General features: G+C 47.7%; 1 protein-coding gene across 6 annotated transcripts in view; it reads left to right on the forward strand.

Moving 5' to 3' along the window:
- Nucleotides 1-9,832, forward strand: part of LOC144610609 (uncharacterized) — a 32,052-nt gene extending 22,220 nt beyond the window's left edge. For all 6 annotated transcript variants that reach the window (XM_078429429.1, XM_078429431.1, XM_078429430.1 and 3 more), the window contains one exon: nt 3,988-9,832. In XM_078429429.1, the coding sequence (XP_078285555.1) occupies nt 3,988-4,753 (766 nt within the window). In that variant the 3' untranslated portion in view covers nt 4,754-9,832. The remainder of the gene's footprint in view (nt 1-3,987) is intronic.

Raw genomic sequence — 9,832 nt, forward strand, 5'->3', positions numbered from 1 at the left:
CCAGTTCCTTCCTGCACAAGCAATCTAATGATACAGAGGCATCTTGGTCACAAACCCAGGATGTTGGATTGATAATTGGGAAGCTAGAGTTTAAATTACAGCACAACAACTGGAGAAATTAAACCAGTTTTCTTGTCTGGGGGGAAAGTTGCATTAGCAATTATTTTAAAGTGACCAAATTGTTAGAAAACTCCACCTAGTCATTAATTTCCCCATCAAGGAATGGAGCCCGATGTCTGCTTGGTCTGGCTTATTGATTGTTTCAGACCTACACAGTGTGGTAACTTTGAAATGAAATCACTTGGTCACATACAGGCCAGATAGCTCGAGCCTTATTACAGTTGAGCAGCAGTTCCTGATCTTGTGGGCATCACCGCATCCTGTAGATGTTTGAACAGATAAACAATACCTACAGTTTAGGTAAACGGCAAAAGTAAATTTTGTGAGGTGTAAGAAGTCTTTAGACTTTAGAGATACAGTGCGGAAACAGGCTCTTCGGCCCACCGAGTCCGCGCCGACCAGCGATCCCCCAGTACACTAGCACTATCCTACACACACTTGAGGCAATTTACATGTTTTGTGTCAAAGCCAATTAACCTACAAACCTGTGCGTCTTTGGTGGGTGGGAGGAAACTGGAGCACCCGGAGAAAACCCGCATGGTCCCTGGGAGAACGTACAGACAGCACCCGTAGTCAGGATCACACCCGTAGTCAGGATGGAACCCGGGTCTCTGGCGCTGTGAGGCAGCAACTCTACCGCTGCACCACCGTGCTGCCCTTTTAAAACTAAAAAGCATGGACCCTTCAGCACAGAAACAGGCCCTTCGGCCCACCAACCTGACCAAATTGACATTCTGGGCTTGTCTCAGTTGTCCCATGACCTTTCAACCCATTCTATCCATAAATCTGTCCAAATGTCTTGTGTTAAAAATGAAGTGTAAGAAAATAACTGCAGATGCTGGTACAAATCGAAGGTATTTATTCACAAAATGCTGGAGTAACTCAGCGGGTCAGGCAGCATCTTCTTCAGTCTGAAGAAGGGTCTCGACCCGAAACGTCACCCATTCTCTCCTGAGATGCTGCCTGACCTGCTGAGTTACTCCAGCATTCTGTGTTAAAATGAATCTCTTTATGTCGAGGTCAAGAAATAAAAATCTGCATTCACAGGGTGACCGGAAGCAGATTTGGAATTTTTGCTAAAACGTCGAGTGAGATTTAAAGTAATTATTTTGCCAACCCAGGGATATCACGTCATGGATGGCAAACCTGAAGCTATGATGAGTTGAAAACCATTTTAAAGGTTTTTATGTAAGGGGTTTTATTTAAAAACATACACTGCAAAGACGTACAGGTATGTAGGTTAATTGACTGGGTAAATGTTTAAAAAAAAAAAAATTGTCCCTAGTGTGTGTAGGATAGTGTTAGTGTGCGGGGATCGCTGGTCGGCGCGGACTCGCTGGGCCGATGGGCCTGTTTCCGCGCTGTATCTCTAAATCTAAAAAAAAGTGCAATACGGTAAAATTAGGTTGACTGCCTTGCTGGGAGAGTGGGACAAGACAGTAGACAGATTGAATGAAGTATTGAGTGGAAGCCAAGCCTTCTACATTTCTTTGGTTCCATTTATGACTTAATTCAACCCTTTTTGTCCGTTAGTCCATTTCTAGATATCATTCAGTTTTTTTTCTTATTGCACATTAGTAGTGTATTTTTCAAGTGACATAAAATAAAATAAGATCCATTGCTCTGACATGCTCTGGTGCAGTGGTAGAGTTGCTGCCTCACAGCGCCAGAGACCCGGCTTGATCAGAGTTTGTATGGTGTCCTCGTGACCGAGTGGGTTTTCTCCGGGTGCTCCAGTTTCCCCCCCACACTCCAAAGACATACAGGTTTGTAGGTGAATTGGCTTTGGTCAAATTGTAAATTGTCCCTAGTGGTTAGGATAGTGTTAGTGCTCGCTGGGCGGCGCGGACCTGGTGGGCCGAAGGCCCCGTTTCCACACTGTATCTCTAAACTAAACTAAACTAAACTAAACTGATAGATCATCAACAAATAGAAAAAAAAGCCGTTAAAAACAGAATGATTAATTTTTAACTGTCCAAGGACAAGTCTTGCCTGCAGGGAGATGGACAAAACTAATGTCAGTCCAGTGACAGTCAGACTGCTTCACACTCAATTGGATGTTTAATAGTACATCTCAGCTGTGCTATTGGGCTCAGTAGCTCCAGTCTGTTACACTGTCTGCCAGTCAAACCAATATTCTTGGTTGTATTCACAAAATGCTGGAGTAACTCAGCAGGTCAGGCAGCATCTCAGGAGAGAAGGAATGGGCGACGTTTCGGGTCGTGACCCGAAACGTCACCCATTCCTTCTCTCCTGAGATGCTGCCTGACCTGCTGAGTTACTCCAGCATTTTGTGAATAAATACCTTTGATTTGTACCAGCATCTGCAGTTATTTTCTTATACTCTTGGTTGTATGGTATGGGAATGTGGAAAGAAATGTATTGTTTTAACTGATTGTATTTCGTCGTCTATAAGATGTCCCTTTTTTCCAGACCCCTCTGCATTTGTAATGTCCCTTGCTGTAGGTATCCTATTTCATCCAGTGTAGGAAAGAACTGCAGATGCTGGTTTAAATCGAAGGCAGACACAAAATGTCTGACCTTTCTGTCCTGGGCCTCCTCCATTGTCAGAGTGAGGCCCAGCGCAAATTGGAGGAACAGCACCTCATATTTCGCTTGGGTAGTTCACACCCCAGCGGTATGAACATTGACTTCTCTAACTTCAGATAGTCCCTGATTTCCCTCTCTATCCCCTCCCCCTTCCCAGTTCTCCCACTAGTCTTCCTGACTCCGACTACATCCTATCTTTGTCCCACCCCCTCCCCTGACATCAGTCTGTAGAAGGGTCTCGACCTGAAATGTCACCCATTCCTTCTCTCCACAGATGCTGCCTGACCCGCTGAGTTACTCCAGTATTTTGTGTTTACCTTCGATTTCATCCAGTGTAGTCTAGAGGCTAGGCATTTGCAGGTGCACTTCGATATAGCTGTGCTTATGTCTGCAATCTTCCCAATCCTTGTGTGCTTCTCTGTGCCACGTTTTATGATTGGTATGATTGGCAAGCTTGAGTAATGACGTGGGCACTTGGATGATAACCCTTTTTATATATCGGCACAGTGGCACAGCGGTAGAGTTGCTGCCTCACAGCGCCAGAGACCCATGTTCGATCCTGACAATGGGTGCTTGTCTGTACGGAGTTTGCACGTTCTTCCCGTAACCTGCGTGGGTTTTCTCCAGGACCTGCGGTTTCCTCCCACACTCCAAAGACATTCAGGTTTGTAGGTTAATTGGCTCCTGTTAAAAAAAAAAATGGTGAAATTGCCCCTAGTGTGTATAGGATAGTGTTAGTGTGCGGGGATCGCTGGTCGGTGCGGACTCGGTGGGCCGATAGAGCCTGATTCCGTGCTGTATCTCTACACTAAACTGTAAATTGTGCTTCCACTATGCTTCAGTGCCCCCCCTTTTTAAAATATGTCTGATTCCTGTCCCTTATATTCGTCTTAAGAGCTCTTACCCATTGTCAGGATCGAACATGGGTCTCTGGCGCTGTGAGGCAGCAACTCTACCGCTGTGCCACTGTGCCGATATATAAAAAGGGTTATCATCCAAGTGCCCACGTCATTACTCAAGCTTGCCAATCATACCAATCATAAAACATGGCACAGAGAAGCATACAAGGATTGGGAAAATTGCAGACATAAGCACAGCTACATCGAAGTGCACCTGCAAATGCCTAGCCTCTAGACTACACTGGATAAAATAGGAGGTAGACACACAATGCTGGTGTAACTCAGTGGGTCAGGCAGCATCTGTGGAGAGAAGGAATGGGTGACGTTTCAAATCTCATTGTAATATATAGCTAAGTTTGTTTCAAAGCTACCCGCGGTCACCACTTTAAACACCATGTGTTGTGCCTTTTATTTGAAGATCCAGTGATCGGGGAACTATTGGCAGAGAAACAGGCTGTGGATTTGAAGAAAGAAGAGAAGCTGAAAAAGAACAGGGAGGCGATGAAGAAGCACCGGGAAGGAGAGACGGTGGATCAGAGAGCGGACAGGCTGCGCAAGAACAGGGAGGCCATGAGGGTGCGGCGGCAGACGGAGTCGGAGGAGCAGCGGGACGAGCGGCTACGCAAGAACCGCGAGGCCATGAAGCACTACCGCGAGACGGAGTCGGAGGAGCGTCGGGACGACCGGCTGCGCAGGAACCGCGAGCTGATCAAGGGCCGGCGGCTGCTGGAGTCCCAGGAGCAACGCCAGGAGCGGCTGCGCAGGAACTGGGAGCTGACCAAAGTGCGGCGGCTGGAGGAGACCGAGGAGGAGCGCGAGCACAGGCTGCGTCGCAACTGGGACGGCATCAAGAAGCGGCGGGAGCAGGAGACCCAGGAGCAGCGCAAGAGGAGGCTGCGCAAGAACTGGGAGGGCATCAAGAACCGGCGGCAGCAGAAGAACGAGGGCGAGAAGGAGGACATGCTGTGCAGGATATGGGAGGCAATGAGGCAGTTCACCCAGCAGGACATGCAGGAGGACAAGGACAGGGACAAGCGCTGCCACCTGCTGGTGGACAAGGGGCTGGCGGAGGGAGCTCCGGAGGAACTCCTCCACAACAGGGAGCCGCCCAGGTGCTGCTTCCAGCACGACATGGAGGCCCGCAAATGAAAAGGGACGCCGGATTTTTAAACCTGGTCCAGTAAAAGCTGAAGTCTTTCACCAATAACGCTTGCCTCTTTTAGCTTGTGAACCATTGCTGGTTGCATCAAAGCGATGCTCTGCTGGAACACTTGAGATTCATCTCGATGCGTGCAGATGGTGGACGAAACCCATCTCAACTCATGGTGGTTTGGTGAACCGATGACTTAAATAATATTGTCACAATTGGGAACCTGGTGACCACTCTCTCTCAAGTTAAACCCCTCGACTTTGGGGGGGGGGGGGGGCTTTCTGTTTTATTCCTTGTCAGCAGCAACTGAGCACACGAGAAATAGACACAGAACGCTGGAGTCACTCAGCGGGTCAGGCAGCATCTCGGGAGAGAAGGAGAGGGTGACCTTTCGGGTCGAGACCCTTCAGGTCTGAAGAAGGGTCTCGACCTGAAACGTCGTTCGTTCCTTCCCTCCAGAGATGCTGCCTGTCTTGCTGAGTTACTCCAGCATTTTGTGTCTATCTTCAGTGTAAACCGGCATCTGCAGTTTCTTCCCACACTTGAGAAATGGAAGCAGGCATTGGTCTTTTAGCTCCTCGCTTGGAAGAGCATTCTCTTCGGTAAAGGAAATGCAAGAAATGTTTCATTATATTGCCAACACATTATGACCACCTGCCTAATATGCTGTTGTTCCTCCGTGTGCAGCCAAAACAGCGCCGACCCGCCGAGGCATGGACTCTACAAGACCCCTGAAGGTGTCCTGTGGTATCGGGCGCCAAAACATTAGCAGCAGATCTTTTAGCAGCATCCCTCAAGCCTTGCCGTTTCAGACATGCTCTGACCCAGTCGTCTGGCCAGAACAATTTGGCCCTTGTCAAAGTCGCTCAGGTCTTTACTCCTGCCCATTTCTCCTGCATCCAACACATCAACGTCAAGAACTGACTGTTCACTTGCTGCCTAATATATCCCACCCCTTGACAGGTGCCAATGTAACAAGATAATCAATGTTATTCACTTCACCTGTCAGTGGTCATAATGTTTTGGCTCATCAGTGAATGTTGCGGTGAATGCAGAGACCGTTCCCTCCGCAACTCCCTGGTCCACTCGTCCCTTCCTACCCAAACCACCCCATCCCCCGGCACTTTCCCCTGCAACCGCAGGAGATGCAACACCTGTCCCTTTACCTCCCCCCTCAACTCCATCCAAGGACCCAAACAGTCTTTCCAGGTGAGACAGGGGTTCACCTGCACCTCCTCCAACCTCATCTATTGCAACCGCTGCTCTAGATGTCAACCTCTTTACATCGGCGAAACCAAACGCAGGCTCGGCAATCGTTTCGCTCAACACCTGCACTCAGTCCGCCTTAACCAACCTGATCTCCCGGTGGCTGAGCACTTCAACTCTCCCTCCCACTCCCAGTCTGACCTTTCTGTCATGGGCCTCCTCCAGTACCATAGTGAGGCCCACCGCAAATTGGAGGAACAGCACCTCATATTTCGCTTGGGCAGCTTGCAGCCCAGCGGTATGAACATTGACTTCTCCAACTTTAGGTAGTTCCTCTGTCCCCTCTTCCCCTCCCCCTTCCCAGTTCTCCCTCTATCTTCCTGTCTCCACCTATATCCTTTCTTTGTCCCGCCCCCCCTGACATCAGTCTGAAGAAGGGTCTCGACCCGAAACGTCGCCCATTCCTTCTCTCCAGGGATGCTGCCTGACCTGCTGAGTTACTCCAGCATTTTGTGAGGTGAATGTTGCTGGTAACATGAACTTTAAACCATTTCAATTGCAAATTCCAGGCCTGTTTGGAAGCAGGCGTTTGCGCTCCTCTGTGTCGTGCTGCTGGTACACAGGCGATTCACATGGACCTTGCGTAGACTTGGGGCTGAGGACCAGTAGTAGAGAATTGGAGCAAGCTGCCGGCTCTCTTTGGGTTCCGCCGACTATTTTGAAGTGTATGGAAAGGGCGAGGAGAAGGTGAGAATTGGACCAGCCGTGTCCCGGATGTGGTCTGCACTGGAAACTCTGCCGTGTTTGTTGCCAGTGACGAAATACCTGGGCCAACAACTGCTCTGGGTGTCCACGGTACTTTGGAGAACTGTTGCCTTCATTTTTTACTAAGTATTGCTGTATCTGCAATGATTAGTTTTCTTTTTATTGGTTACCATACGAGAGGGGGCCTGGCAACATGCCCCCTCCCCACATGTTAGAATCTGTGTTTCTTTTTGATAAGTGTGGAACTGGGAGACTGCTTTTATGAGGAGTCTTTGGGGAAATTCTGTGCCATCGTTGTGCTTTTCTGCGTTAATGAACAGTCGAGTTCTGTTTCAAATTCTGCTCAACGTTTCTGATCATGGTGTTCTTAGCTGTTTTAACGTTTCTCCAGGTTGCGATTCTAATTGTGGTAAGATGTTTGCACATTATTATAACTTCAGTTGAAAAAAAGATTGCATTTGTGATTAACCTATAGAAGAGAGGATGTGTTTATCCAAGCTCCCGTGATAATGTTCAAAGGTGTGCTTAACAATCAGCAGTAACCATTGGGAGTGTAGTCACAGAAATTATGCAAACACGCCAGGGCCAGCTTGCACAAAGCAGGGCCTCACAAACAAATAAATCAATAAATGGACCGCTTGTTTGGATGTTGGCTAAATGTAAAGGCTTTTTAGAGCACCAAAGACACAGGGTGGTACAGCGGTAGAGTTGCTGCCTTGCAGCGAATGCAGCGCCGGAGACCCGGGTTCCATCCCGACTACGGGCATCGTCTGTACGGAGTTTGTACGTTCTCCCCGTGACCTGCGTCGGTTTCCTCCGAGATCTTCGGTTTCCTCCCACACTCCAAAAACGTGCAGGTTTGTAGGTTAATTGGCTTGGTAAATGTAAAAATTATCCCTAGTGGGTGTAGGATCGTGTTAATGTGCGGGGATCGCTGGTCGGCGCGGACTCGGTGGGCCGAAAGGGCTGCTTCCATGCCGTATCTCAAAACTAAACATTGTCATAGACCAAGCAGACCAAGTATCTTGGCATCAAATTACAGAATGATCTACGTTGGAATGGTCAGACGGTGAAAGCAACAGGTGGCCTAAATTTTCTGAGACGCAACTTTTATCATTGTTCAACTTCTATCAAGGAGAAGTTATACTTCACCCTTGTTAGACCACATTTGGACTACGCAGTTGCAGCATGGGACCCATACACAATTAAAAACATTTCTCCCATCAAAACGACAGGCAGCTGGTTTTGTTACAAATACCTATGGGAGAGAAGCGAGTGTTACCGAACTTCTAAATCCATTGGGGTGGAACACTCTCCAAGACAGACGTAAAGCCTACTGCCTGACCTGTTTTTACAAAATGTTAAATGGTCAGCTCGACATAGATTAGCACATCTACACCAAACCCAAACCTGTCAGGATTAGACCAGGGCATTCGATTCAATTTGAGATACCAGCTATCAAGACAGATGTGTACTGCAATTCATTCTTCCCTCACACAATTAAAGCATGGATTAGTCTTCACCCTGCTATAGTTACTCAACCAGGCGCAACTACATTCAAGGCAGCTCTTCTCCAAGAAGCCCTTCTTGCTTAAATCCATACTCCACCACCTCCAGTTTAAATTCCATTTGGAATATTTTGGAGGACCAAGAGCCAAGGGTCATAAGTGATAGAAGAATTAGGCCATTCGGCCCATCAAGCCTATTCAATCATGGCTGATCTATCTCTCCCTCTCAACCCCATTCCCCTGCCTTCTCCCCATATCCCCTGATACCTGTTGGGTGTCTGCGGGGGTTTATCCAGTTTGGGAAACAGGATCTCAGTTTAGGCCACAGCTGACAATGGCCTGTTCCCTTGAGTAAGACTTCCCGTCATGTATCTTTACATATTTTTCATTCAGTTGTTCCATATCTGTCGACATCTCTTGTTTCACTTTTCCTTGACTCAGTCTGAAGAAGGTTCTCGACCCGAAGCACCACCTATTCCTTTTCTTCAGAGCCGAGTAACCCCAGCTTTTTGCGTATATTCTCAGTTTAACATCTCATCCTGAAAGCCAGCCTGTGAGAGACTGTCGAGTCCAGGCGCTGGCCTTGTTCCTGGCACAGGGGAACTAAGAGAGACTGAAGAAGGGTCTCGACCCGAAATGTCACCCATTCCTTCTCTCCTGAGATGCTGCCTGACCTGCTGAGTTACTCCAGCATTTTGTGAATAAATACCTTTGATTTGTACCAGCATCTGCAGTTATTTTCTTACACTTACAGAACTAAGAGAGATGCACTTCCATCTTTAGCTTTTGGTTTTATTATTGTTTCATGCACACAGGTGAAGTGGAAAACATTGTTTGCATGCTATCCATTTAGATCAGATAATATACGTAAGTACAAGTCCAACTCAAGTACAATAGGTAGAGCAAAGGGGAAGATACAGAGTGCAGAATATAGTTCTCAGCATTGTAGCGCATCAGTTCCACAGACAAAGTATCACAAAATGCTGGAGTAACTCAGCGGGTCAGGCAGCATCTCTGGAGAGAAGGAATGGGTGACGTTTCGGGTCGAGACCCTTCTTCAGACATCAGTCTGAATGCTTGTCAGTAAATTCTGAAAAGTGAATGAATTAAATTTTTAAAACTTCTCCAATCAATTGGTCATAAGGGATAAGAGCAGAATGAGGCCATTCGGCCCGTCAAGTCTGCTCCGCCATTCAATCATGGCTGATCTATCTCTCCCTCCTAACCCCATCCTGCCTTCTCCCCACAACCTCTGACACCCGTACTAATCAAGAATCTCTCTATCTCTGCCTTAAAAATATCCACTGACTCGGCCTCCACAGCCTTCTGTGGCAAAGATTTCCACAGACTCACCACCCTCTGACTAAAGAAATCTCTCCTCATCTCCTTCCTAAAGGAACGTCCTTTAAATTCTAACGCTATGACCTCTAGTCCTAGACTCTCCCACTAGTGGAAACATCCTCTCCACATCCACTCTATCCAGGCCTTTCACTATTCTGTACATTTCAATGAGGTCTCCCCTCATTTAGTCGAGATACAGCGCGGAAACAGGCCCTTCGGCCCACTGGGTCTGGCCCACCAGTGATCCCCGCACAATAACACTATCCCATACCCTTAAGGATTATTTTTGTTTG

The sequence above is a fragment of the Rhinoraja longicauda genome, chromosome 37, assembly GCF_053455715.1.
Source record: "Rhinoraja longicauda isolate Sanriku21f chromosome 37, sRhiLon1.1, whole genome shotgun sequence".
Lineage (NCBI taxonomy): Eukaryota > Metazoa > Chordata > Chondrichthyes > Rajiformes > Arhynchobatidae > Rhinoraja > Rhinoraja longicauda.